General features: G+C 56.3%; 2 protein-coding genes across 8 annotated transcripts in view; both read left to right on the top strand.

The window, feature by feature from the left end:
• DTX2 (deltex E3 ubiquitin ligase 2) overlaps positions 1–10,920 on the top strand; it is a 36,833-nt gene extending 25,913 nt beyond the window's left edge. For 4 of the 6 annotated variants that reach the window (XM_019752764.2, XM_019752767.2, XM_019752768.2 and 1 more), the window contains 6 exons: positions 2,638–2,778; positions 5,345–5,418; positions 6,797–6,955; positions 7,613–7,774; positions 8,925–9,014; positions 10,277–10,920. In XM_019752764.2, the coding sequence (XP_019608323.2) occupies positions 2,638–2,778; positions 5,345–5,418; positions 6,797–6,955; positions 7,613–7,774; positions 8,925–9,014; positions 10,277–10,504 (854 nt within the window). In that variant the 3' untranslated portion in view covers positions 10,505–10,920. The remainder of the gene's footprint in view (positions 1–2,637; positions 2,779–5,344; positions 5,419–6,796; positions 6,956–7,612; positions 7,775–8,924; positions 9,015–10,276) is intronic. The other 2 variants (XM_019752766.2, XM_074328404.1) reach the window with 1 other exon arrangement.
• Positions 10,921–13,136: 2,216 nt separating this feature from the next.
• On the top strand, positions 13,137–18,377 carry UPK3B (uroplakin 3B). Of its 2 annotated transcripts, XM_019752678.2 has the most exons (6): positions 13,160–13,367; positions 13,515–13,664; positions 13,959–14,193; positions 15,454–15,533; positions 16,283–16,412; positions 16,862–18,377. In XM_019752678.2, exons 1-6 carry the CDS (start codon positions 13,262–13,264, stop codon positions 17,019–17,021), a joined length of 861 nt encoding a protein of 286 aa, XP_019608237.1. In that variant the 5' UTR covers positions 13,160–13,261; the 3' UTR covers positions 17,022–18,377. The 2 variants fall into 2 exon arrangements, with proteins under 2 accessions (XP_074184507.1, XP_019608237.1); XM_074328406.1 differs by lacking the exon at positions 13,515–13,664 and having other exon boundaries at positions 13,137–13,367; positions 16,862–17,155.
• Positions 18,378–26,458: the final 8,081 nt, after the last annotated feature.

Below are 26,458 nucleotides of genomic sequence, written 5' to 3'. Positions count from 1 at the left end.
GGCTGTTTATGGATTTGGGAATATGGGTTCGGGCACGGCTGCAGTGAGGTGGGGATTTGGGCACAGGGTTTTGCAGGTAGTTTATAAACAAGTGGTCGTGCTGTTGGGTGGACTGTGGCCCCCTCTGTGCTGGGCCACAGAGGAGCCACCTCCAGGTCAGGACAGGAGTGCCTCAGGTGACAGCTTCACTGGCTGCTGCATGGCTTGGCCTTCTTTTGGGGGTTGGGGTGGAATGGGACCCTGATGCTGGGGCCAGGTTGCCACCCTGTGAGGGAGGAGGAATGTGCTTCTTGTGCCGCTGCAACCTGCCTGAGATCGGAGCGCCCAGGAGGCATGGTGCTGGCCTTGAACCTGCTTGGCAAGGCCCGAGCCGGAGGAGGAGGAGCTCGAACCTGAGCCCTGGTCACTGGATGCAAGGCTGACCCTTGGTGTCAGAGGAGGGTGTTTGCACATCTGCTGTGTATGAGCACTGCAACCTTCAGGGGCTCTGACAGCAGGTGGGAGTCCTCTCAGGAGTGGAGGAAAAGCTGTGGCTGTTTGAGCTGTTCGTTATTTGGGGATGTTAGGAGTTTGGGGGGCTGTCCTGAGCTGTTGCGGAAGATGTGATGGTCCACTCTTGGTGTCCTCCCACCATCCTGTCCACTGGACACTGTTTCTGGGGGGTGATTTTCCCGCTGTGTCATAAGAAGGTAGGCTGGCCCTCTGTAGGCTTCTAGCTGGAGACCTGTGTCTGAGACTTGAATTCAGGGGAATGGGTCCTGCATCGGAAAGGGCAGGAGCATTGTTTATGCCTCTGGGAGGCTGGTGGTGGTGGTCCCAGGGTGACTGTTCCCCAGCACTTCTGTGACCTGGCCCTGCCCTCGGTGCTCACTGTAGGGGAGACAGTCACAGAAACAGACGAGCGAGTCCTCAGGTGGTAAGAACACTGAGCAGAATAAAGGAGACCGAGCTGGAGGGGAACGTGCCCTCTTAGATGGGGTGCTCAGGGAGGGGCTGCCTGCTGAGACGAGCTTGAGGAGAGGTCTAGTTGAAGGGAGGGAGCTAATTGATGTTGGAGCAAGAGGCTGTGGGCAGTACAGGGGTCCATGGTTCTTCCCATCTTTCTGCCCCCTGTGTCTGCTTGTCATTCAGTCTGCCCGATGTTTAGTTCCTAAGGGACGCCACATTTAAGCCCAGGAGCAAACCTTGGGACCCTGGTGGCTTTGCATTACCTGACGAGCAGGCACCCAGGGTCCAGCCTTGGTCTTCTGATGGCACTTCTAGCGGCTACCACAATACACCCCACCTGACTGGGCTGCGCTGCCCAGGCTGCTACTGGCCCCTGCTTCTGCCCCTGACTGGGCACGTTGGCCACGTCGAGAGCCCTTGTTCTTCCGGTGGAGGCCACTGCAGCTGGTCTGGTGGGTCCCGAGGCCAGGTGCCCTCTTACCCCTCTGAATGGTGTCTGTAGTGGGCAGTGCGCTCTGCCTGGCCTGGGTGGGGAGTGGAGCCCAGCAGGGCCAGGAGCTCCACTGCCCACCCCAAGCCGCCCACGGTGCCCTGCCCCAGAGCCAGATTCTGAGCACCTGGAAAGCCACCCTTAGGGAGGTGCCCGAGGAGGAGCCCAGAGCTCCCTTCCCTGGGGAGGGGGTGCTTTTGAGCCAGACTGAGGACGGGCGGCTGGGGAGGTGGTGCTTTGGGCAGCATGGTAGGCTGAGAGTGTGACAGGAATAGGGACCCCAACAGGAGGACATGCTGTGTTCAGGAAGTGTTGGGTCCGCGGGGAGTGCAGAGTGCAGTGTGCGAGGAGGGCCAGCTCGTGTGGAGTGCCAGGCTGAGCAATGAGGCTGCCTCCTACCGGCATCCGGACCGTCCATCTCAGCAGGGCTGCCTGATGCCCTGCCCACCCGCTGTGGGCCTACCCACCGTGCTCCACCCAGGGCAGAGGGGCTGTTTAAGCCTCAGCCCTGCCGAGGGCACCAGAGAAGGAAGGAAGCTGTGGTCTTCCTTTGCTGTACTAGAAGAGCAGTCACGTGGGCCGTGGGGACACCTCAGTTGGGGAGCGTTCCTGCTCGCCCTCCCCGGCAATGGCACTGAAGCCACCTAGACAGGCCAGATAGGGCATGGAAAGCAAAGAGCACCCCAGTGGAGGCAGGGTGACCCAGAGTCAAGGAAGCACATGTGCAGGAGGATCACGGGGAGGCCTGTGGGCTCTGGAGACCATCCACGTTTCCATAGCTTGGCTGCACACTTTCATGTCGCCCGTCTCTCTTTCCCTGTGCCTGGCATGGGGAGACGCCATCCGGAACTGCTCAGGAGGCTTCCTGGGGTGGCATCCTGCCCTCTCCTGATGCAAACAGCTTTGCCCCCCCTGCATACTCTGGGCACAGGCTGATCGGTTGCTTGTACAGACACCTGTGGAACCTGGGGCCAGGGCTCCAGTGAGCCTGGCTTCTCACTGTTCCTGGCCTGGAGCTTAGCCATGCCAGCCTGGGGAGGCCCTGGCAGCCTGTAGCCGCTGGATTCCCCGGGGAGATCGGTGGGTCCTGATGGCCATTCACAGTGCCACCTGGGCTCAGCCGGGGTTTGTGGACGTCACGTGCCGAATGACTCCTAACGTTTCTCCCCTCTGCATGTCTGATCTCACACCCCGTGTAGGCATGACGAGTGTTCTGATGTCAGCCATCGGACTCCCTGTGTGTCTTAGCCGCGCACCCCAGCCCGCCAGCCCTCCCGCCTCCTGTCTGGCCTCTAAAAGTCACAGCTCAGTTAAGAGATTGAGGAAAATGTCCATGAAAGGTAGTTCCTGCTCACGAATGCTCTCTGGCCTCTGCTCAGCCGCCTCCGAGTCTTGCTGCCTCTGACTCTCTCGCGTTGATTGCTCTTCTCTGATTCCCACAGCCCTTCTCCTCTTCCTTCACCCCGCCTGCGGGGGCACAGGCTTCACGGTCCTTCTCCCTGCCCCCGAGAGCAGAGGTGGCCCCCTGCAGCCCCAGGTGCAGGTCCTGTCTCCCTGGCACAGTTGGAGTGGGATGGGCCTGTACTTGAGGATTCTGGCTTTGCAAACACATGTGTGGGGTGAGGCCTGGCTCAGGGTAAGGGACGACTGTCCCTTCCACTGGGGCCAGTGTGTGTCTCAGGAAAGGCCCGCAGCCCTGTCTGATCTACCTCAGAGGGGTCCCCCGATGACCACTGCCCTGCCTGTCACCCGGCTGGGGAAGAAGTGGTTCTAGAAGGTTCTGTGAGTTTTAACAAGACTTGTGTGCAGGGGCCTGTAGGTAGTAAGTTGTAAACTTTTTCTAAAGCCAGCTGTGGCTCTGGCTCCATCATGGGGCCAGAGAAGCACAGATGTTGCAAGCCCAGTGACCTTTAGGACAGTGTGGTGAGCAGGGGGCATGGCTCCAGCACTCACTAGCTTTGTGATATCACGCGAGCGAGTGTCTCCGTTCTTGAGCAGGTGCCTCCTACTTAGCAGGTTTCTTGTGAGGAACAGAAAGTCCACACGTGGAGCACCTGGCACGTAGTAAGGGTGGCTGCTCCGATCCTGTCCACTGCCTTCCAGCCCCCAGGGGAGGAGAAAGGCCCGGACAGGCAGGGCTTTACTTGCCCGGTCCCTGCCCCAGCCCCACCCCAGCAACCGAGGCGGGCTCTGCGCTCCTGATCCTGTTCCAGCTCTTACTCTGCCTTGGAGGTGGGGACAGGTCTGTGGGCTGGGGCAGGCCGCAGCTTCCTGAGGCACTTGGGTTTGCCTGGAAAGAACACAGACCCTCTGGGATTGCTGGTCACCTGGCTGGCCCCTTCTTGGAGAAATGTGGAAGCTGCCCTCAGTTCAGAAAGGCGGCTTGGGTGAAGGCAGGTGGTGGGGGAGTGGCATGCCACGCCTGCCTCCCCAGAGGTGAGCCAGAGGCTGGTCCCAGGGGTGGGATCCTGGGTTCATCTGCAGCTGGGCCTGTGGCCACCAGGCTTTCCTGAGAGGCTCCTTCCTCCGTGTGAGTCCCCACTGCCAGGACGGCTTCCCAGTGCCGCCGGTCGCTGTGGCTTTCTCACCACAGTGGCGAAAGCCAGGGTCCTAGCGCCTGTGTGTGTGGGTGTGTGAGGGGGTGTTTGTGGGTGTGTGTGTGGGGGGTGTTCCTTTGCCGGTAGCTGCCTTTCAGGTAGTAGCAGCTCATGCCTTTACAGCTATCACAGCTTTGTCAGTATTGGGTCTTCACTTTTTAGACGAGGTAACTGAGACTCAGAGGTGACGTGATTTGGTCCCAGCACAAGAGCCAGAATCCACCTAACGTTGCCTGTCTGTCCTCTCTGCTCCCCTCATAACTGTCACCCGGCTCTCTGTGGTCTAGAGGGAGCTAGGCTTTGAACCCTCAGGCTTGTACGTCTTTGCAGCCACAGGGCCGTGAGCTTCGTTCAAACCGGGGCCCCTTGGGTTCAAACCAGCTGGGATCAGGAGCTCCCCAATGACCTTGAGGCGGGATGAGGAGCCGTGCAGGGTCACTCCCAGGCTGCGCTGCTCTCCCTGGCCCCTCCTTTTCACTCTTGCACAGGCTTTGCTGCCATTCTCTCTGATTCTGCCGCTGCCTCTGTCTGGACAAATCCCCAGCCGTGCCAGTTCTCTCTCACTAGCTGGGGGAGTGTCTTGGCCTTGGGTGGGGTCTGTTGGTACAGGGTTGGTGCACGTGTACACAGACGAATGGGAGATTTTGAGAGGAGCTGGGCAGCCAGGTACTCGCTTCCTGCTGCATCTTGGCTGCTGCCCAGAGTCACTTGGCTTTGTAACCGAGTAGGTATGTCACTGAGCCCCTATAGTCTAGGGACAGGCTCGAACAGACTTTGCAGCTTGTCGTGACAGCATCAGTGTGGCCATCATCTCCAGTCAGCGTGCACACAGGCTCACATGGGGTAGGCGTCCTCTACACGCTCAACTCATAAAACTTCTCTTACCAAGACGTTCTTACCAGCATAATGAGAGTGGAGTGAAACAACCCTGCCAGCACATGCTCCAGAGTAGTTTGTTCTAGAAGCTGCCATTTGACTTCCGCTTGTCCTCCGAAAAGCCTGGGTCCAGTTTCCTGACCGAATATGCACAGGATCGGAGAGGGCTGTGACCAGCTGCTGCCTCTGCCCCACTTACACCCCTCCGGGGCTCCAGGGCCTCCGGTGGGTGGGCCTGTGTAGGGCTGAGCCAAGCAGAGCGTTCTGCCCCCTGGCTTCACTTCTCTCCCCTCTCGCATGCTCACATTCCCGTCTCAGCCCCTCTAACACCCTCCTGGCAGCTTGGACCTCTCCCTGGTCCTCCTTCCGCTCCGGTTTCAGCGTCCTCAGTTCATGCTCCTTGCAGCACTGCTGATGTTCTCCTCTCTTCTAGGAGGAACTTCGAAGCCAGAGCCAGAGCAGGTGATCAGAAACTACACTGAAGAGCTGAAAACGGCCCCAGATGAGGTAGGTGTCATGACAGCCGTGCTGCTTCTAGTTTTGTTTAGGAACAAGAGGCAGCCCCAGATGACCAGGATGCCATCCTGTCCCAGCTGGAAGGGCACTTCCCCAGGTGCTCTGGGTGCCAGCGCCATGCTCTGGGCATTTGGGTGTAATGTCCCGGCCTCCCGCAGGAGGCAGGCCTTTGCAAGGTGAGGCGGCTGTGGCTTCTGAGACTTGGGTTCTGATTTTAGCTTTGCCACACACAATTGTGCTCCTGAGCTAAGCTCCTCTTGCACAGGCCTCGGTGTAGCCCTGTGCCATCCTGGGGGCCAGAGGTCCTGGAGATGAGGGAGGGGAGAGCCTGCCCCACCCCCGAGGGCTGACGCCTATGTAGAAGGGAAGTGGCCTGGTCCAGGCAGCAGTGCTGCCCCTCTGGCTGCTGGGAGAGTAGCTGAGGGTTCCCGTCATTTACAGGGCCTGCCAGCCCCCGTGACAGCTTTAGTAGGACCCGAACCTCTCTCTGCTGGGCCACATTTTGGGGACTACAAGTGTCACTTTTCTCCTATTTGAACGGAGAGTCCTGGAGACTCTGGAGGAGGTGGGTTAAATGTCAGTCGTTCCAGTTCAGGACCGAGGACTCTTCACTGGCCTGTTTCTCCCGCAAGTCGGGTACGTGAGAAACATCTGGGTGGTAAAGCTTGAGACAGACCTGAAGGGCATCCTCGTGTCTCCCTCCAGCCCTCTCTGCGCCCACTCGCAGCACTCAGTCAGTCTTTGGTTTGCCCTGTGTTCATTGGGCACCATTGGGCTGCTTTGCCCCCACTCTCCTCCGCTCTAAGCTGCCATCTGCGTGGCCGACACACTGCTGTAGTACCCGTGCTTAAAACCCCTCAGTGGGGCCTCGATGTGTAAGGCAAAGCCCAGCTCCTGAGCACGGCCATCAGAAGCTTCCAGACCTACTCCTCTGTCTGTCTTGTCTCATGTACCCCTGCAGGTGCCCCCGCGCCTCCCAGACTCTGCGCTGCTTCATGCTTCACAGCATTCTCTTGCCTCTACCCGGAGCGCCCGTGCCACACTTGTCCACCTGACAAGTTCCCTTCTCTCCTGGAAACGCAGATTGGAGGGCCTGTTGTGTTCTGTCCTCTCTGTCTGGCTGTCCCACTACCGTCTTGGCCTGTGCTTCTGTTATGGCACTGGGCCCTGTCTGCCTTCCTTCCTACTGTGGGGAGCCCCCTGAGGGCACAGACCCCGGGGACTCATCTGCTCCCAGGAACAAATGGCGATTGGACTGATTTCGGCTGTAATTCCGTATTTCATCAGATGCAGAGCTTTTCTACAAGATGAGGCTCTCTGGGTGCGTGTCTGTCTTGATGACGGTGCCCTGTGTTTGCTCCCCTCCCAGGACTGCATCATCTGTATGGAGAAACTGTCCATGGTGTCTGGGTACAGTGACGTGACCGACAGCAAGACCATTGGGCCGGTGGCCGTGGGCTGCCTCACCAAGTGCAGCCATTCCTTCCACCTGCTCTGCCTGCTGGCCATGTACTGCAATGGGAACAAGGTGCCCACATGCTGCCCCGGGGTGGGGCCAGGGGTGACCCGTCTGGTCACACTGCATCTGAGCAAGTGACAGGAGCTGCCCTGAAAGGAGCCGGGGCGTGCTTGGAGGCAGCCCCTGTCCTGCAGCAGGATGGGGTCAGCGGCTGGGGACTGGGGGTGGCAGGTGGTGCCTGGCTGCGCTTCCTTCAGTAGAGTTGGGCCAAAATGGAGAGAGATTGGGAGGACAGAGAACTGAGTCACGTGGCAGACCTTCAGGCTTGGCTGGCCTCTCTGCAGTATCCCAGTGCATCCTGTGCCAGCCAGGGTGCCAGCACCAACAGTTGATCAGTCACACGGTTTCCTGCTTGATTTTAAATGTGTATCGACTGTGGGACTTTTATTTATAAATCTAATTTTCCTACCTGATGCCAGTCTCCTGGTACTCACCCCTTTAATGAAAATTGTATAATGAGTTTCTGGTGCAAAACTTACATTTCCAAGGAAGCTGTTGCAATCCAGGCTGCCTGGGAATCAGGCCATGTGCCCAGAACCCGTGTGTGACAGCAGCTGACCTGTCCCCATCCGCCTGCGGGCCTCCTTCCATCTAGACAGCGGGTGGCTGTGCCTTGGTGCTGTGTCAGGGCTGCCGGCTCAGTGTGTGGCATTCTGCCTTACTCAGGACGGAAGTTTGCAGTGTCCTTCCTGCAAAACCATCTATGGAGAGAAAACAGGGACCCAGCCCCGGGGGAAGATGGAGGTGTTCCGGTTCCAGGTGGCCCTCCCCGGCCACGAGGACTGTGGGACGATACTCATAGTTTACAACATTCCTCACGGCATCCAGGTAAGGGGGCCTCCTCGGATCTTTCTGGAATCGGTCCCTTTCCCAGCAGCCTGCCCCCTGGTCACTGTGAGGATGCCTGGGTTGCCGAGTTCAGGGTCCCAGGAACCAGGAGGTCCTAGCGCTGGGGTTTGCAGCAAGTTCTTAGGGCTGTGGAAGCAAAGAGATGGCCCTCAGCCCTTTCCTGAGATAAGGAGGGCTTCCTGGAGGCGGAGACATCTTAGCTGCACTTGTATGGGACAGGAGACCAAATGTATAAGTAGGAGGAACCCTCGTGCTGAGTGTTCTGGGGAGCCCACAGGCAGGAACCCTCCCGGGGCAGAGCATGGGGCGGGGAGGTGCCAGCAGTGAGACGAGAGACTGGCTCAGTGGCCACGTCAGGCCTGGGTTAGGAGGGGCCGGATCTGGATGTCAGGAACCCTAGCGCAAGGTCCTGGGGTCCCAGGGAGACCCCAGCAGAAGCACTGGCCCCTCAGGCCTCCTTCCTTGGGTGACGGTTGGTCTTAGAACCCAGGGCAGTGGGGACTAGGAGCCCGTCCACTGTAGATGAGTTTTGTTTAATCACGTGCTCTTCCCTCTACTATTTTCTCCTTGGCTCAGAGTGAAATTTAACAATGTTCCAGAGAGGGTTGGAGCCAAGGGCGGGAGGGGAACTTGGAGCTGTACATGGCATGTCACTGTGTGGGCTCTGCACCATTGCAGCCCCTGCCTTCCTGCCCAGGCTGCTGCCATTGTCTCTGAGCCCTGCTCCAGCCACTTTAGAGTGAGGAGTAAAAGGTCCTGTGTGCTGGACTGAGGGTATCCTGAAGGCTGGCAGCCCTTGCCATCCAGTCCAGAGAGCCCGTTGCCCGGAGGGCCGCTGAAGAAGTAGGAACCTCCGTGCCCGCTTCTGAGGGGTTTCAGTCTCATCAGGGAAATAGAGAAAGTCAGCAGGAGCGTCTGCTGCCAGGCGGAATGGCACGCGTTCAGGGAAGGTGGTTGTGGGTGGGAGGTCATGCTCACGTCGGGTCTTTGAGGGGCAGGATTTGAGTCAGCAATTTATTTGATCACTTGAGTGCAGGAATAGCACTGGCCAGGAGGGTGAAGGGGCAAGGCTGAGAGGTGTCCTGTGCACCTCTCAGCACCCCACTCCTGCTCTGTGTTTCTCCTGCAGGGCCCTGAGCACCCCAACCCCGGGAAGCCATTCACCGCCAGAGGATTTCCCCGCCAGTGCTATCTTCCAGACAATGCCCAGGGCCGCAAGGTAAAGGCCCACCACCACCCTTGGGGATGGGCCCTCCTGCTTCCAGGCCTGTGCCCACCTGCCAGTGCAAGGTGGGTGGGGTCGGGAGGGCCTGGCCCAGCCCGGCAGCGGGAGGCCTGCTGTCCACACTCGCCTCTGCTTCTGCTCACCTTACTGCAACAGGAGGAGGGGACCTTGAGCCAGGCTGGCTGACATGTGGGCCACTCCTTCCAGGGGACCTTGCTATGGTTTGGGCATCCTCAAGGTGCCAGGAGTACAGGGAGAGAGGACCGGGACTTCCCAAGGGCTCTCGGGGGGAGGACAGGCCATCTCTCCTAGCGCCTGGTAGCCAGGTTGTGCCTCTGCACTGAGACCCGAGTGGGGACTTTCCTTGTTTGTGGGAGACAGTTCCAGGCAGACAGCAGCTAGTGTGACAGCTTTGAGGTGGGAACAGGCTTGGACAATGTGAAGAGCCTGAGGGAGAGCCAGGTAGGGCAGGGGGGCAGTGGAGGTGGGTCGGGGTGCCCTCCAGGTCAGCCACAGGAACGGGGCTTTATTCTAAGCCGTGAGGTGAGGGGTGTCAGCGGGGAGTAAGCTGCAGACTCGAGGTTTGAGGAAGCTTCCTCTGGTGGTGTGAGAGGACGGACTCCAGGTGGCCGGGCGTGGAGAGCAGCAGCCGTGGGACAGAGCAGGGACGCCTGGATTTGATGAGAAGGGAGAGAAGGAGCTTAGCCAAGGTGGACTTGGAAGTCGGGAAAAATCAGGATAGGTCCGAGTTGGGACTGAGTACAAGGCAGCACTGAGGGGAGGGCCGGCCGACGGGTGGGACCGAGACTGGCGTCTGGAGGTGCGCACTGTGAGGGCCTGCTGGACTGCAGAGCAGCAGTGGGAGCTCCAGGGGGGTCAGGGCTGGAGCTCGACGCCAGGGACCCCACAGATGGGGCTTCACGCCATGGGATTATGGATGACATCACTTAGGAGACAGCAGATTGCAATGCCGAGGGGAAGGTCCCAGCTCCCAGGGGCCCTGCCAGTGGTTAATGGGACCTGGGGAATGGACCAAGGGCCTAGCGTACGCACTGCGCAGCCCCCAGCTGACACTGGTGGGTGGTTGGTGCTGCCCTCCTTGTTCTCATCACGGGGGCAAATCAAGGGCTGGGGGTGGGGCAGAGGATGCCCCCACCCAGTCGCCTGGACACCCCTGCCCCAGGGTGAGAAACGGAAGGCACAGCCAGCACTTGGTCACCCCCTTCCCTCCCTCTCTCCTCTGTCTCCTGGGGTAGGTCCTGGAGCTGCTGAAGGTGGCCTGGAAGAGGCGACTTATCTTCACAGTGGGGACGTCTAGCACCACGGGCGAGACCGACACGGTGGTGTGGAATGAGATCCACCACAAGACAGAGATGGACCGCAACGTGACAGGCCACGGCTACCCGGACCCCAACTACTTGCAGAACGTGCTGGCCGAGCTGGCCGCCCAGGGGGTGACTGAGGATTGCCTGCAGCCGCAGTGACCCGCCCGCCTGGCAGCCAGCCGCCCACCCTGCTGGCGGGCTGCCCCTAGGCTGTGCAGTCAGGGAGCTGCCTCTCCTCAGAGGCTGGAATGTTTGTTGGGGGCACGGGGTGCTCCATGGAAGCTAGGGCTTCTCCTGTCTGCCTTTCCCCCTTCCTCCTCCCCTCCAGGCCTGGGTCTCCGTGGGAATTGGGCAAGCCTGGGGAGTTGTCACTGTGGGGGCTTAAGATGCAGCTACCTCAGTTGCATGGGGGCCCTTTGTCCTTGGCTGGCTGCCTTGGGCCTCCAGTGCTGGGGGCCTAGCATGGGGTGGGGAGAGAACCCCCCCCCCCGCCAGCCAGGGACAGGCATGGGTCTGGGTCAGCTTCTCATACCTCAGATGTTCTGTTTGCAATAAATGCCCGATAGCCAAAGTCAGCATGCCCTGCTGTGTTTGTCAGCGGTGGTTGGGGTGGGGTGTGTGTGTGTGTGTGTGTGTGCGTGCGTGTGTGTGTGCACGCCAGCACACACGTCTTGCTGTATCCAAACGGGAAGGGACCTCATAGGCTGCCCATTCAATCCCATTCCATAAATGAAGAAACAGGCTATGGTGAGGGCCAGAGAGCCCGTGGCACTGACCTTGCCGCTTCCCCCGTCCCCCAGACCAGCCCTCCTTTCGGTGTGCAGTCCAGCCACTCAGCCCATCATCCCATTACTTCCGCAGGTTCTGGGGAGCACTGCTCACATGAGGGGGGACCTGCTGCTGTCTCCATTCTACCTGGGAGGAAACTCAGGTTCAAGGGCATAGTAACTGGCCCAAGGTCCCAGGCTAGTGCTAGAGCTGGAATCCAGGCCAGAATTGGGCTGACGCCACACTCAAAGTTCTAATTCTTCTGGACCTTCTTAGAAGGAGGATCAAATACTCCCACACTTGCTGTCTGCCTGGGGGCCGTGCTCGTGGCCTGGGGCCACAGGGACACAGAACCGTGTTTTGAGTGGGCCCGGGGCACTTTCACCTTTGCAAACCCCTTTCTCCATGAGAAAAACATTAAATTCTGTTTTACGATGTGTTGGTATAAAGATGAATATATAATAGAGCATTTTTTCCCATTTAGAAGTTCATTTGTTTCACTTTTAGTTTTAAAAGAAATTTAAGATGTTTTTGGGACCCCTAAAAGTATTGTGGGCCCTGGGCTCTGTGTCCTCTGAGCCTCCTAGAGGAGCTGGTCCTGGGGGTGGGGGGCCTGGCCAGACCCCCCAACCTGTTTGGTTCCACGGTGAGACTCGCTACTGGGAGTTGGTGCTGCTGCCGTCTAGGCTCCCACCATTAAAGTCGGTGAGAATCAGAATGGGAGACAATGGCGGCCACTCGTCTACCCGGTAAGGGTCCAGCATCCAGACTGTACAAGGAACTCCACAATACAAAGGCAAATACCCTATTTTTTAAAAGAGCAAAGGCCTTTTCTCCGAAGAAGATACACAGATGGCTGACAAGCACTTGAAAAATGCTCACTGTCATCAGGGAAACGCAGATCAAAACCACAAAGTGATACCACTTCAGACCCATTAGGATGGTTATTACTAAAAAAAAAAAGGAAACTAACAAATGAGGATATGGAGAGATGGGAGCCGCATCTGCCAGTGGGGATGTGCACGGCAGCTGCTTTGGGGGACGGTTGGGCAGTTCTCAAAAAGGAGCTACCCCATGACTAAGCAATTCCACCCCGCTTCATAGCCAAGAACTGAAAACGTGTCCTCACAAAAATTTGTCCGTGAATGGTCACAGCAACATTAGTTATAAGCCAAAAAGTAGAAAACCCCAAATACCCATCAGCTGATGAATGGATAAACAGAAGGTACACACATACTATGGACTTGTATTCCGCCTTAAAAAGGAAGCACCCATACCCGCTACAACATGGATGAACGTGAAAAACGTGCCAAGTGGGAGAAACCAGACAGGAAAGACCACATGCTGTGTGCTTCCATTTATGTGAAGTGTCCAGAACAGGCAAATCCACACAGAGAGAAAGTAGCTGAGTGGTTCCAGGGGGAGGCGGGAGGGGAGTGACTGTTTTCATGGGCACTGTGTTTCTTCTTGGGGTGATGAAAAGTTTCTGGAATTGTGATGATTGCACAACCTTGTGAATATACTGAAAACCAGTGAACTGTATACTTTAAAAGGATGAATTTTATGAGATGTGAATTATATCTCAGTAAAAAATGCATATAGTGAGAACCCAAGGGTGTAATTAAGTGAGGGGCTGGTCATCTGTCAAGGGCTCTACGGATCTTGAAGCTCTTCCTTTGGAATAGGGAACTGAGGAAGGACGGGGACTGGGCAGGGCCAGGGGTGCGGTGATGGGGCTGGAGCCAGGCAGGTGGGAGCTGCCCCAGGCTTGCTCCTGGGTGGGGTCGGCAGACCAGAGAGAGTCTCCTGGTGCCTGGGGTGCAGGAATCTCAGGCATGTGGCCGTGAGCCCATGTTTCTACAGATTGGCCATCCTCCCCAGGGCTTGGAGGCTGGGTGGGGCCTAAATTCAGACATGGATCTCTGAAGTGGCTTGGCCAGCAATCTAGGTGTCCAGTGGCCTCTCCCTCAGCCCTGCCCCGCCCCCCCTGTGGTGGGCTGGGCTGGGGGGAGGGGTTGGGGTGCATTCACATTTTCAGGTCTTTCCAGCCGTGGGCCAGCCTGGCAGCCTGACTAACCAGCTCTCCAGGCCATAGGCGTTGGGGGAAGGGGTGCTGCAGAAGGCCGCCAGACCAGCCTCAGGCTGTGGATGTTGCAGAAGGCAGTGGACATGGGGCTCCCCCAGAGGCAGCCTCGCCTGCGGCTGCTGCTCCTCGTGGTGACGCTGGTCTGGCCCCAGCCCTGCATGAACTTGGGTGAGTAGGGGTCCACCTGGATGCACCTGACCAGAGCCAAGGGGCTGGGGCACCGGCTGGAGTGATTGGACCCTACCCCTCCCATTGGGAGAGGTGACCCGGGGGCAATGGGCCTCAGGACCCTCACGCCTATCTCCATGGCCACAGAGCTGATCCCCTACACGCCGCAGATAACAGCCGGGGACCTGGAAGGGAAGGTCACGGCCACCACGTTCTCCCTGGAGCAGCCTCGCTGTGTGCTGGACGGGCGTGCAAATGCTACCGATACCCTCTGGCTGGTGGTGGCCTTCAGCAACGGTGTGTCACGGTGCAGGTGTGGGCTGGGGGTTAGCCGTGTGGCTGAGAGCTCCAGGGTCTGGGAGACCCTCCCTGTGACCTTCGACACTGGCTGTGGAGTGACAGTTGGGCTTTAGCGAGAGGGTACTTTGACAGGGTGAAAAAACCTGCTTTGTGTCTGTAGGGGCCCTCTGACCACTGAGGCATAGAGGACCGAGCAGGGCTGGAGGCCTTGGGCGCAGCCAGGGACTGTGGCAAGGAAGGCCTGGCTTCACCCGCCTGCCAGCCCCATCTGTCTGTCCCTCCCCCCTGCAGCCTCCGGGGACTTCCAGAACCCACAGACACTGGCTGAGATCCCAGCCTCCCCACGGCTGCTGACCGATGGCCACTACATGGCACTGCCCCTGTCCCCGGACCAGCTGCCCTGTGAGGACTTTGTGGGTGGCAGCGGCATCCACGTGCTGAGGGTGGGCAACGACCCCCACTGCCTGCCCGACCTCCACCAGCCATCCTACTGCAACGCCCCCCTCCCAGGCCCTGGACCTTACAGGTGGGTCACCCCGCTTGGAGCCTGGGACAGGGGCTGTGCTAGGAGAGAAGGGGTTTCAGGAACCAGGGTTGCCTGCCCTAGCCTTTCCCACGCCCCATCCTGGCTGTCGGCTGAAGCAGGCCCTTCCCCTTTGCAAGCCTTGGTTTTTTCCTCTGGGGTTGGGGAGCAGCACTGATTACATCTGGGGTCAAGCAGAATGCTGTCTTTCCGGGGTCCCAGGAGGAAGAGGTCACACCACAGAGATGGTGGGGGTGGGATGGGTCTGCAGGGCTGTAGTCAGGGGCCCACTCTCCCTCCCAGGGATAGATCTAGTGGGAAACCAAGCCCACGGCTGAGCGCAGACCCAGTCAGTGGGTAGGAGGTGGGAAAGTAGGAGAGAAGATGACCGCCCACTTTTACAGGCGAAGGAACTGAGGCATAGAGTGCTAAGTGGCTTGTGGAGGGCAGGGTGGAGACCGGGTGCGAAAGCAGGTGTCCAGAGCAGGGCTCTGGGGCCACAGGATGAGGCCAGCTGTCCTCAGGGAGACTAAGTCCAGCTGGGAGAACCAGCATGGCCACCGCCTCCCTCTGCCCTTTCACCCAGCCCTGCCAGGTCCCCTTCCCCCTCGCCCAGCCCATTCCCTAGCTTGGCTCCACCCCTAGCAGCCACCAGAGCCAGCTTCCCTCACTGCCAGCCTGTCTGGGTCCCTCAGTGCTCAGAAAATTTCCAGAGCTCTGTAGCCCCTGCCAAAACACAAGTGAGCTGCTCCACCAGGCCTTGGTGCCCTCGGTGCCAGCCTGCCGCCTCCCTGTGAACCTGGGCTCTGCGTGCAGCCTGAACACACTCCACCTTCCTTAGGCCTTCACTCGGGGTGCTCGCCCCTCATGAGGGGCCTCCCATGGCCTCAGAGACTCCACTGGGCCAGCAGTTCTCCTGCGAGACGCCCCTGGCCCCCAGTTCATGCACCCCGCTGAGCTACCCTGAGGCACCTGGGTGTTATATTTAGTAACTGGGGCCCCTAACCTGATAGGGTACCTGGAGAGTAATGGTGCAGGTGGATTGGGGCTGCTGGTGGAGGTCATCATGGCCAGAGAGGCCTCAGGTTCTCAGAGGAGGGCCAGGCCATGGCTGGTCCTGATGGGCCCCACCCTCCCCACCCTCCCCTATACCCAGGAAAAGCCCGCAGCGTGGCCCAGACCAGCTGTCTGGGGTCTGGCTGCAGTAGGCAGCCTGCCCAGGACAGTTGAGGCTCTGAGGCTCACCCCTCCTCTGCTCCCCAGGGTGAAGTTCCTCCTGATGGATGCCAGGGGCTCACCCCAGGCCCAGACCAGGTGGTCTGATCCCATCACACTCCACCAAGGTAACACTGGGTAGGCTTGGTCTGGCTCCAGTCTGCTTGACACCTCCTGCCCAATGGTCATGCTCAGCCGGCCCCTCCCCCTGCTGTCATGGGACTGGGGACCTGGTAGCAGTGGTTCAAGTCCAGCTCACCCCCTACAGGCACCGGCTCTGGCCATCCCCACATGTTTGCCCACCCTTGGGTGCCCAGGCCCCAGCCCAGTCAGACTTGGGCAGAAACCGCCTTCCCCTCCTACAGGGAGCCAGCCCTGGGCCCAGCACTGCAGGGTGGAGAAGGGCCAGGGCAAGAAGGAGGGTCAGTCAGGGCCACAGGTTCTGGGAGGCTTCCCTCAGCAGGGCCCCAAGAAGCCAGCATGACTCACCAGGCTGAGGAAATTGCATGTGTGAAGGCCAGAGTGTGCGGTGTGGGGTGTGGGGGACGCCTGGGAGATGGGCTGCAGAAGCCAGGGGTGGGGGTAGGGGCTTAGTGGCCAAAGTCCTTGAATGCCAGGTGTCAGGGACCAGGGCAGCCACGTGGTCAGCCACCAATCTGCGTGCTATGGGTGGACGCATTGGTGGGAACAACCTAGAACACAGTGAGTACAGAGCAGAGGCTGGAGCCATGGGGTGTCCAGCCTGGCAGGGCACAGATGCCCGTCTGAGATGGACGGTAGGTTGGGCTCAGGAGGCTGCGTGGGGACAGGAGGTAGCCAGGTCTTGGGTCTGAGCATGGGTCCAGGAGCAGCCTCTGAGCAGCTGCTGTGCGTGCAGGGAAGTCCCCAGGCTCCATCGACACGTGGCCAGGGCGGCGAAGTGGTGACATGATCGTCATCACCTCCATCCTCTCTTCTCTGGCTGGCCTCCTGCTCTTGGCCTTCCTGGCAGCCTCCACTGTGCGCTTGTGAGTGGTGACACCCGAGAGCCCTTTCCCCACCTGCAGCCCCTTCCCGCTCCCTGAGCCCAGCACCTGCACCGCCTCCCTGACCCTGAGGTTTTGAGCTGGGAGGTGTCCCTGGGAGGGCTGTTCAGGGAATTTCCACTCTGAGTGTCTCTCCCCTGGGAGGTCGGGGAGGTGGTCCAGCAGCTCCTCTGACCACAGGTTCATAGAGCCACCTCGCTCTGCCTGTCCCTCAGTGTGTCCTTTGCCTGGGCCCTTGTCCTCCTGGGCCTTGTTTTCTCTCCAGTGAGCTCTGTCATCTCAGTGAACTGACACCCGGTAGTCAGGATGGCCACCTGGAGGAGGCAGGTCTCCAGCTGGTTCTAGAGGGGAGGAAAGGGCCATCAGAGGCTGCAGGAGGAGGGACCTGGGAGTGGGGCGGAGCCCTGATAAAGCCTGCTCTTCTTGTCTAGCTCCAGCCTGTGGTGGCCTGAGGAGGTCCCAGAGCAGCTGCGGATTGGCTCCTTCATGGGCAAGCGTTACATGACTCACCACATCCCGCCCAGTGAGGCCGCCACCCTGCCTGTGGGCTGTGAGCCTGGCCTGGACCCCCTCCCCAGCTTCAGCCCCTAGCCTGGCCCATGTGGCTGGGGCTAGGGAAGTGCTCCGGGAGTTGGGAGCGTTGAGGGCAGAGTGCTCCTTCCTAGCCCCGCCCCCATCACACTCCCCTCTGCCTGAAATCCCACCACGAGCAGCCCTGACTGGCTTTCCCATTCCCTGCTCTCTCCAGGCAACTGCAGTTGCCTGCAAGGGAGTTTGGGGGAGAACCGTGGTCAGGCTGGGCATCCAGTCCCACCTCCATCCCTACCTCTCTTCCATCTGCCCTCTTGCGAGTGAGGCTGGAGGTAATGGGTGAAGAGACCACCCTGACCAAAGCTTCCAAGCCCCAGGAAGAGGCCTGCAGGGGGCCTTGCTCTGCACGGTGAAGGGAGCTGAGATGGGCCCATCATGCGATGTATGAGGCCTGAGCCTCCCTCTGTCCCTCTGTCCCACTTGCCAGTGGCTGGGGCTGCAGGGAAGCCTTCAGAGGCACTGGCCTCTCCTGAGGGTGGCTGGAGGGTCAGACAGAGTGAAGAAACATTAGGACCCTCCGGCCACTGATTCAGCCACCACTTCCACCCCCTTGCACACACAGATGGCTCACACACTTATCCCCTCATCGCACTCCACAAACATTCGTTGAGCATCTGCTGCCACGCACACTGTTAGACGTGGGGTCTCAGGCAGATCGTGGGGAGCTCACTAACTGCTCTCGATATCAGATGATCACTTGTTCAGATGTGACCTGTTACTGTTGGGAGGCTGTCACATCCTCAGATTGTCACCTACCCTCAGGCTCACACTCCCTCAGACAACCACCCCAATGGGTTCACTGGGGTCCACGACGACCCAGCACCGGGGGCGGGGGAGTATAGGCTTCATTCCGCCAGTGTCCATCTGCCCACAAGGGCGGTAGTACCCATTGCAGTCACAAGAGGGCGCCAGTGCACCGCCGCTGTAGCCTCACGGCCCCGCGCATGCGCACTCCTATTCACAGACCAGCCGGGCGCTGTTGGTCGGCGGGTTCCGGCCTCGTGACCTATTGTAAAGAGCAGCCACCATTCAACGGGGTCTCTGGAGGTCAGGGCTCCATACCCCACCTCAGCCAAGCCAGAGGGATGGCCAATCACGCTCCCATTTGAGGGCCTACTGCGTGCCTTCCAATCCGTACAGCAGACACCGTTTTCTAGATGGAGCAACAGGCTCATTGACTTGCCCTCTGTGCTCTGTCCACTGCTGACCCCCCACTCTTACCTGCCACTAGCCTGACAGCAGCTCCCAGCACGCAGCGTCCCCCATCCCCAGCCCGTGGAGGGCACCTCCCCAAAAGAGGGAGGGAGGTGCCCCCTCTTTTGAGGTGAATAAATGCGGCCTGGCTTTTCCATCTGAGTGGTGATGGTGCTGGTTTTAAAAGAGGAGCATTTACACGTGGGACCCAGCCTGGCCTTGCTCTGTCCAGCACCAGCCCCAGAGCTGCCCTGAGCCTTGATTGCTAGCCCTAATTGTACTTTGAGGGTGCCCCCATCTCCTGACCGGCCCCAGGGAAACCCATATGTTGCAAGGCCAGGAAGCCCGCTACTAATGCAGCTTATGTGGATTTAATGCTTCCTCCCAGGCAAACACTTCAGAGGAGTCTTTGCTTTCAAAACCCATGCACCCCTGGTTCCTAGTGGTGTTTCCCACATCCTGCCTGCCCTGCACCCCCACCAGCCACAAGACCCCCTCCAGGTGCAGACAGAAGCAGAGCTCAGGCCCTGGGGTCCTGGGTGACATCTGGCCCTGGGAGCCAGCCCCTTGGGCAGCCACCTTTGAAATTCTGCTACTCTGGATCCCAGGTCCCTCTTGGCCTCTTGGAATTGGAGGAGGGTTAAAAGCTCCCCCCACCTCACCCTCACTGGCTATCTCCAGCAGTGCCCTTTTGACACTGCCCTCTTCAGGCCTGGCTCCAACACCAGGCAGAGAGACCTTCCAGGTCCAGGAGGCCCAGCTTTGGGCTTGCCCAGGAGGGGATGGCGGGAATGAAGAGGGGTCCACTGGCTTTTGCTGAGTGAAAACATGACCAAAACCTCCCAGGGCAGGAGGTTTAGCCAGGAATTACTCTAGGCTGTTGCATATCCCAGTGCCCTTTTGTGGCTTGTTCTCCGAGCCCAAATCTGTGCTGATCCAGGCATAGCCCCAGTGACGTGTTGTGCATGCCCGGGGCTGCCCCTCGTTTTTTAATAGCTTCCCCCACCTGCCCTCTGAGGAGCTGTTTTCATCTCATCTGGCCACCTGCCTGGAGCTTGACCATGGAGACAGACTCTAAACAGACATTGCAACACAGTGGGTGAAGTCTGTGAAGGGGCTAGAGAACCCAGGGGAGGCAACGGACCCCTCTGAGGGGCAAGGGGGCTTCCTAGGGCTGATTTCCAAGCTGAGTCTTGAGAGGCAAATGGAAGTTCGTCAAGTAGAGGGGAAAGGAAGGAGGAAACGAGTGCGAGACTCCTGGAGACCATCTTGACCTGCAGTAGCATGGATGGTGCCCAGGTGGTGGCAGCAGGCATTCGAGGCTGGGAGGCCAGTGAAAGGGAGGCTGGCCTGATCTTCCAGGCAGATGCAGTGAGCCCTGAACCAGGGCACCCAAGGGTTTGGAGAGGAAGAGGTGGATTCCAGAAACACTCAGGAGCTGCAAGAACTGGGGACTTCTTAGATGTGGGAGATGAGGCAGAAGATGCCTGGGTTTCTGACATGGGGATGGGCGTGAATGCAAAAATGGAGGCTCTTTATGTTCTGAGAGGGGTTATATCACCCCAACTTGCTTCAGAGCAGATCCCCAGAAAATGGGGCGCTGGGGACGTCATCTTAGCAGCTGGGTGAGTTCACAAGAACGTCAACAAATTGTTAATATTTTACAAAGATGGTCAACAAGAGGCCACCCTGTGAGCCCAAACGAAGGTGGGTGTTCTGCCTCGGGGCTGTCCTGGCAAGAATCCACAGGGAGTGGGAGGGTGGGACCAGTGACCACCCAGCACAGGTACTGCCACGCTGAGCCCCGGGCGGCTGTGCCAGGGCATTCTGCCCCACCGTCACGCTTGACAAGGCCGTCGACGGGCCCCAGCCCTGCTCGTGACAGGCCTGAGCAGACTGCATAGTGACAGCCATGTTGTGGAGAAGCTTTTATTAAATGGCATTTAAAAATTTCCCCAGGACTGTATTTTGGGAAATGCCTCCAAATTCATTGGCTGTAACATAATGGCTCAGTGGTTAAAAACAAGTTCATTGTTAAAAGGGAAAAAATAGCCATGATTGTGGGGGTGATGACTCAGAGATGACTCATCAGACCTGAAATCAAAGGAATCAGAATGACAGCAGGTGGAAATCAGGCAGCAGGGCCCCACCCCTCCTCTTTCTCATCTTCTGGGTTCATTTTATTCCTCTGGATCTCCAAACCATCCGTTTCTCTCCATCATCTCTGCAATACCCAGGCCAGCCCCCCTGGTCTCTTCTGGGGAGGTCAGCAGCTGCCCCCTTGCTGGTCTTCCCACGCCAGCCTTCCTGCTCCCTGCCCCCAACCTCCTCCCAGCACCCAGAGGGACCGGGTTATAAACCTGATGGTGTCACACCAGTGGGCACAACTCTCAAAGACTTCCTGCCGCAAGAACAGAATCTGGATTCCTCATTTCAGCCGTGAGGCCCCACGATCCATTGCTCAGCCCCTCTATTCCAGCCACACAGGCCACAAGGCTTTGTACTTGTTCTCTCGAGGTAGGACACCCCTCCACTTCACTCCCCTTCTTCTAGATCATTCCTCAGCAACAAGGTCGCTTCTTCATGAGAGCCCTTCCAGACCCCTCAGCTCTCCTAGAACCGTGTTCTTCTCCTTCTCAGCACATTTTCCGCTTTGTAATTAGACATTTAAAATGGTGAGCTTTTGCATCCCCCCCCCACACTGTGAACTCCAGGAGGGCACAGACCATACCTGGTCTGCTCAGCAGGGTGTTCCCAGAGCAAGCACAGTGCCCGGCTCCCAGTAGGTGCTTAATAAATAGTTGCTGACTGAATGCTTTAGTAAAGGCAAATACATCTTCACATTTTAAAAAATATCAGCTTCATGGAGTTATAATTCAAATACCATACAATATACCTATTTAATGGTTTTTGGTATTTGCAGACTTGTACCATTATGAACTTTAGAACTTTTTAGTCATTCCAAAAGAAACCCTGTGCCCATTAAGCAATCACTCCCCATTCTTCTCCACCCCTCCTTAGTCCCTGGTAACCCCTCACCACTCTGGACATTTCCTAGAAATGGAATCATACAATATGCATATGTGGTCCAGTGGCTTGTTACACTGCGCACAGTTTGGGGGGAAAAGGAAACAGGAGCGCTGGCATTACCAGTTGTGAGCTGTCATTCACGGCTCCTCTCGCTTGGCTGAATCATTTCTTTATCCTTTCTAACTGGGTAGGACTGCAGTCTAGTGTTCAGTCTCTGGGAAAATTGGGGTCTTTCCCTCAGGACACACAGGACAACCATCAGAGAGGCTCGGTCTTCTCAGGGGCCCAGAATGCACCCCTCCATGTGTTCTCAGCCACAAACAGCAAGAACCAACCTTGGAGAGTTAGGTGGGAAGGGAATGTTCTGGAGGAGGTCGGGATGCACATGGGGACCACACCAGGAATCCCAGCACAGAACAAAGCTTCACTCCCTGGTCCCACCATGGGAGCTTCTGGCCCGGTCATCTCAGGAAGCTGGGCATGACAGCTGAGAATGGACTGGCCATAGCACCCACTTCCCTGTCTGGTGTGGGTGCATGACTAGTGGGCACCCTGGCCACACAGGAGGCTGGAAACTTACCCATTTGGCTGCTGCATTGGGAGGGGGGCCATGCACTAGGGTGCTGGGTATGGGTGAGGGGCTGAGTCTGCCTGGAGAAGAGACACGTTTTTGTGATTCTCACAAAGATATCATATGGCTAGTGCAGGCTCTGGGGGTACGTGCGACAGAAGGCAATGTCCCAGACATAAGGAGGGAGTGGCAGGAGCTAGACACTCAGAAAGAATGGCCGCCGTCTCCCTCCCCGAGGAGCATGGCTTCTGCTGGCTTTATGCTCACGTGGGCAAATTGCACGATAATGAAAGAATTCCATTAAATGTTGGGAGTTCTTCAGAGCCTTCTGCGGTTTGTGACTGTCTGCCTTCTAAGAGGGCACCAGGGCCAGCGTGCGGGGAAGATGGAGGGCTTCTCTAGGGATCAGCTCTTGGGCAGGTCACGCCCCACCTGTGAGCCTCTGCTCGTGTCTGCACAGTGGGTGCAGTAATCGTCGGCGCCCAAGGCTACAGTGAGTGACCATGGGAGGAGGGGATTAGAGGGTCTGACACGTAGATGTTCAACGAATGAGTTTTTATGTTTTCCTTGGAGATATTTGTTGTTATTTCAGAGGAAAACAAAGTTGTCACTTTGACCATTTGTTGCTGCCACTTCAGAGCTCCACACCCCCTCCCCACGATGGGGACACAAGGACCCCCTGCAGAGCTCGGCTCCCCTCACCACTATCCATAGGAAAAAGCTGGGTCACGGAGAGAGTGTATCCCACTTGGCCATGCAGCTGCGGCTGGGCAGCGGGCCCCTGACAGCCCGACCCACTGCCTCTTCAGGCTCCTGGGGCCCCTCCTGTCCCTGCCAAGCCTGTGGTGGAGGGTGGGGTGGCTCCACCTTCTCCGGAGGGGCCAGCATGAAACAGGAGTAGAGGGGCAGACATATATCACTGCCCACTCTGCAGCCCACCCACCCCAACCCCCTTCCCAGAGGTGGGGGAGAGAGGAGTGGAGGGTGGGGGAGGGGGAGTTGCGGGCACCCACTACAGGGCAGGAAAGGCCTACAGACCAAGCCCAGAGACCCCACAGGCCATGCAGAGGCTCCGTTCCAGTCCCTGTCACTCACCAGGGAGGCATACCCACTGTTATACATCTAATTGTGTTCCTCAAAGTTCATATGTTGAAGCCTTAACCCCCAGTGCCTCAGAATGTGACTATTTGGAGATAGGGCCTTTACAGATGTAGTTAAGTAAATGTAGACCTTTAGGGTGGGCCCTGATCCAATGACCTGATCTCTTATAAAAAGAGATTAGGACAGGGGTTGGCCAGATGGCTCAATTGGTTAGAGGGCCAGCTCTCAACAACAAGGTTGCCGGTTCGATTCCCACATGGGATGGTGGGCTGCGCCCCCTGCAACTAAAGATTGAAAACGGCGACTCGACTTGGAGCTGAGCTGCGCCCTCCACAACTAGATTGAAGGACAACAACTTGGAGCTGATGGGCCCTGGAGAAGCGCACTGTTCCCCAATATTCCCCAATAAAAAAATTAAGAAAAAAGGAGATTAGGACATAGAGACAGCAAAGGTGCATGCACAGAGGAAGGGCCATGCGAGGAGGTGGCAAGAGGGTGGCCAAACACAAAAGCCTCAGGAGAAACCAACCCTCCTGATACCTTGATCTTGGACTTCCAGCCTCCAGAACTGTGAAAAATAAATTTCTGTTGTTTAAGTCGCCCGGTCTGTGGCATTTTGCTATGGCAGCCTAATGGGACCAGTGACAGTATCATGTGTTGCATCCAGCGCAACACGGGCAGTGAGGAGAAGGGGCGGCTTTGGGTTAAGTTTTTTAGAAAGAAACAAACAGAGACTTAATGCAGTTAAATCTCTCTGAAGGCCAGGGGTCTCTCAGTCTCAAAGACTGGAGCCCAGAATAAGGCCGACTGGAGGTTTTTATTGATAGATATACAAATACAAGAAAGTAACATTGTTTCTTACACGGTCTGTGAGACTCACACATCATAGCAGAAAAATGCTTATTCCAATCACCCTTTGTCTGTCCACAGCCGAAGCACAAGGTCCCATGAAGTCTTACCTAAGGTATGTACCTTCTCAGGGTCAAGTCTCTCATATTGTAACAGTTCTGTCGAGATAAGTGGAGAGAACTGATCTTCATTGCCCTCATGACTTCTCTCACAATCAGGTGAGAGAGGAAAGCCAGAATCAGCAATGGCTTTTCCCAGGCAGGGGGAAGGGGAGGAAAGGCTCCTTTTTGGATCTTCTAAGGCAGTTCATTGGGGGTCCCCACTCGGTTCCGCCTGGCTTGTGTTGTTCCCCCCGTGGGGAATCTTACTCGTCATTGGCTGCAAACAATCTTTAGGGGACCAGACAGAGAGACATAAGGTGTAAAACATAGAGATAAGCAAAGTCCTAAAAAGGCACAGTCTCACAGACTTTCCTTTCCTCAAGAAAAGACACGGGGGGACAGTCGGCTAGGCTGCTGTGTGACTACATCTCCCCCTTTTTTGTTTTTGAAGCATGAGAAACACAGACCGTGTAGTGTCTTCATTTACAACCCGTCGGAGGGCTATTTGTCCACATCTGAGGACTATGCAAAATAAACAGAACAATAAACAGAATAGCAATATCCCCAGCAAACCCTCCACCCAAAGTCTTTATCCATTTAACAGGGTTTAAAGTGGAAAGTCCTTCTGCAGCTGCGGAAAGTGTGAGGAGTGAGAGCTTTTCCACACCCTAGGGGCGTGGATGGGTATTTATAGATGTCTTCTCTTCTGTGGCCTGTCGCTCATGGTGTGGTTTGACACCGACCAGGAATCCACAAAGGTTTTTCTTCAGGACTTGGAGAAATACAAGCAAAGCCTCTTCCCCATGTTAATAAAGTTCCTAGATGCCATCGATTAGTCTGAATGTTTTTTCACCAAATGGGCACATTCTCCAAAGCCTTAGGACTATGGAGATTATTCAAATGTCTTTCTGCATCTGTGCACCCAAGGTGTGGCTCTGTATCACTGCTAGAGCCAGAAGAATTCAAAAAATTTAAAGTAAACATGGCTTTGGCCAGTTCTACTTATGGAGGATCCTTATTGTCTCCCCCCTTCTGTTTTTGAAGTTGTTTTTTAAGGGTACAATTAGCACGTTCTACAATACCTTGTCCTTGGGGATTATAAGGAATCCCTGGGTATGATTAATTTTCCACTGTTCACAAAATTCTGTGAACTTGTTACTAGTGTAAGCTGGGCCATTGTCTGTTTTAATGGCTTGAGGGAGGCCCATAATGGAGAAGCAGATAAGCAAATATCTGTAAGAGTGGCCAGCAGTTTCACCGCTTTGAGCGGTGGCCGAGATGAAACCAGAGGAGGTATCGACAGTGACATGAACAAAAGATAAACGTCCAAATGAAGGGACATGAGTTACATCCATTTGACAGATGGCATTAGGAACCAGTCCTCGGGGATTAGCCCCTTCAGGGCATTTTTGAGAAGCATTAAGAATTTGGCAAGTTGGGCAAGTTTGAACTATATGTCTGGCCTGTTTATAAGTAATAGGAAAACGAGCCCGAAGGCCAGCAGCATTTATATGGGTTAAAGAATGAAATTGGGTTGCCTCAGTAACAAGGGTATTAGCAACTAATGAATCAGCAAGAGCATTGCCACGAATTAGTGGTCCCAGTAGGGAGGTGTGGGCGCGTATATGAGCAATGAAAAATGGATGTTGTCGGTTTCTGACAACTTGTTGGAGTTGATTAAAAAGAAACTGGAGAGATGGGTTTGAGTTATTAGACAGTAATGCCGTCTCAATATTTTGTACTGTATGCACAACATAAGCCGACTCAGAGACAATGTTTAAAGGTTCAGTATAATCTTGTAAGGCAGTTAAAACAGCAACTAACTCTGCTCTCTGCAGAGGTACAATTAGTTTGAATAACTTGTTGATTTGTTTTATTTACTATTGCAGCTCTGTCATTACTAGATTTATCAGTAAAAACTGTTACTCTCTCTGAAATTGGAGCTGGATTTAACCTGTTAGGGAGAATCCAACTGGTTTTTAGAAGGAATTGAAACAATTTATTTTTTGGATAATGATTATCAATGATTTCAAAATATCCACAAATAGTAACTTGCCAGATTTTAGAATGGGTATTTAAATGTGTAATTTGTTGTTTTTTTAAAATGGAACTACTATCTTATTAGCTTCAATTCCGTTTAAATAAAGAACTCTACTGCGAGCTCGTGAAACAAGCTCTGAAATTAACTCTAAATAGGTGGGGAATGATTTGACAAAATTATTAGGTAGAAACAGCTGCTCTACCAAGTCATTTTGTTGCATTATCACCGCTGTAGGTGAATGGGGAGTGCGGAAAATTAAAATTTGTAAAGTCTGAGATGGATCTAGGCACTGAATTTGTGTCTCTTGAAATTTTTCTTCAACTAATTTTAACTCTTTGTTAGCTTGAGGAGTCAGAGTATGGGGATTGCCTAATTGAGAAGGACCCCGCAAACGACCAAACAAATTACTAAGCGCATAAGTGGGGATTCCCAGAGTGGGACGTAGCCAATTAATGTCTCCTAACAATTTTTGTAAATCATTTAATGTAGAGATTTGATCTCTTCTAATTTGTATTTTTTGAGGCCTAATTGTCTGTCTATCCACAATGGC

The sequence above is a fragment of the Rhinolophus sinicus genome, linkage group LG03, assembly GCF_036562045.2.
Source record: "Rhinolophus sinicus isolate RSC01 linkage group LG03, ASM3656204v1, whole genome shotgun sequence".
Classification (NCBI taxonomy): domain Eukaryota; kingdom Metazoa; phylum Chordata; class Mammalia; order Chiroptera; family Rhinolophidae; genus Rhinolophus; species Rhinolophus sinicus.
The sequence above is the reverse complement of the archived record's forward strand: the minus strand, read 5'-3'. Positions and strand labels throughout refer to the sequence as shown.

What these genes read in the sequence shown, in the direction of transcription:
- UPK3B (XM_019752678.2), top strand. Translation starts at nt 13,262, where the DNA reads ATGTTGCAGAAGGCAGTGGACATGGGGCTCCCCCAGAGGCAGCCTCGC. An exon ending in GGTGGTGGCCTTCAGCAACG is followed by an intron (nt 13,665 to 13,958) that starts GTGTGTCACGGT and finishes TCCCCCCTGCAG; the next exon opens with CCTCCGGGGACTTCCAGAAC. An exon ending in GCAGCCTCCACTGTGCGCTT is followed by an intron (nt 16,413 to 16,861) that starts GTGAGTGGTGAC and finishes CTTCTTGTCTAG; the next exon opens with CTCCAGCCTGTGGTGGCCTG.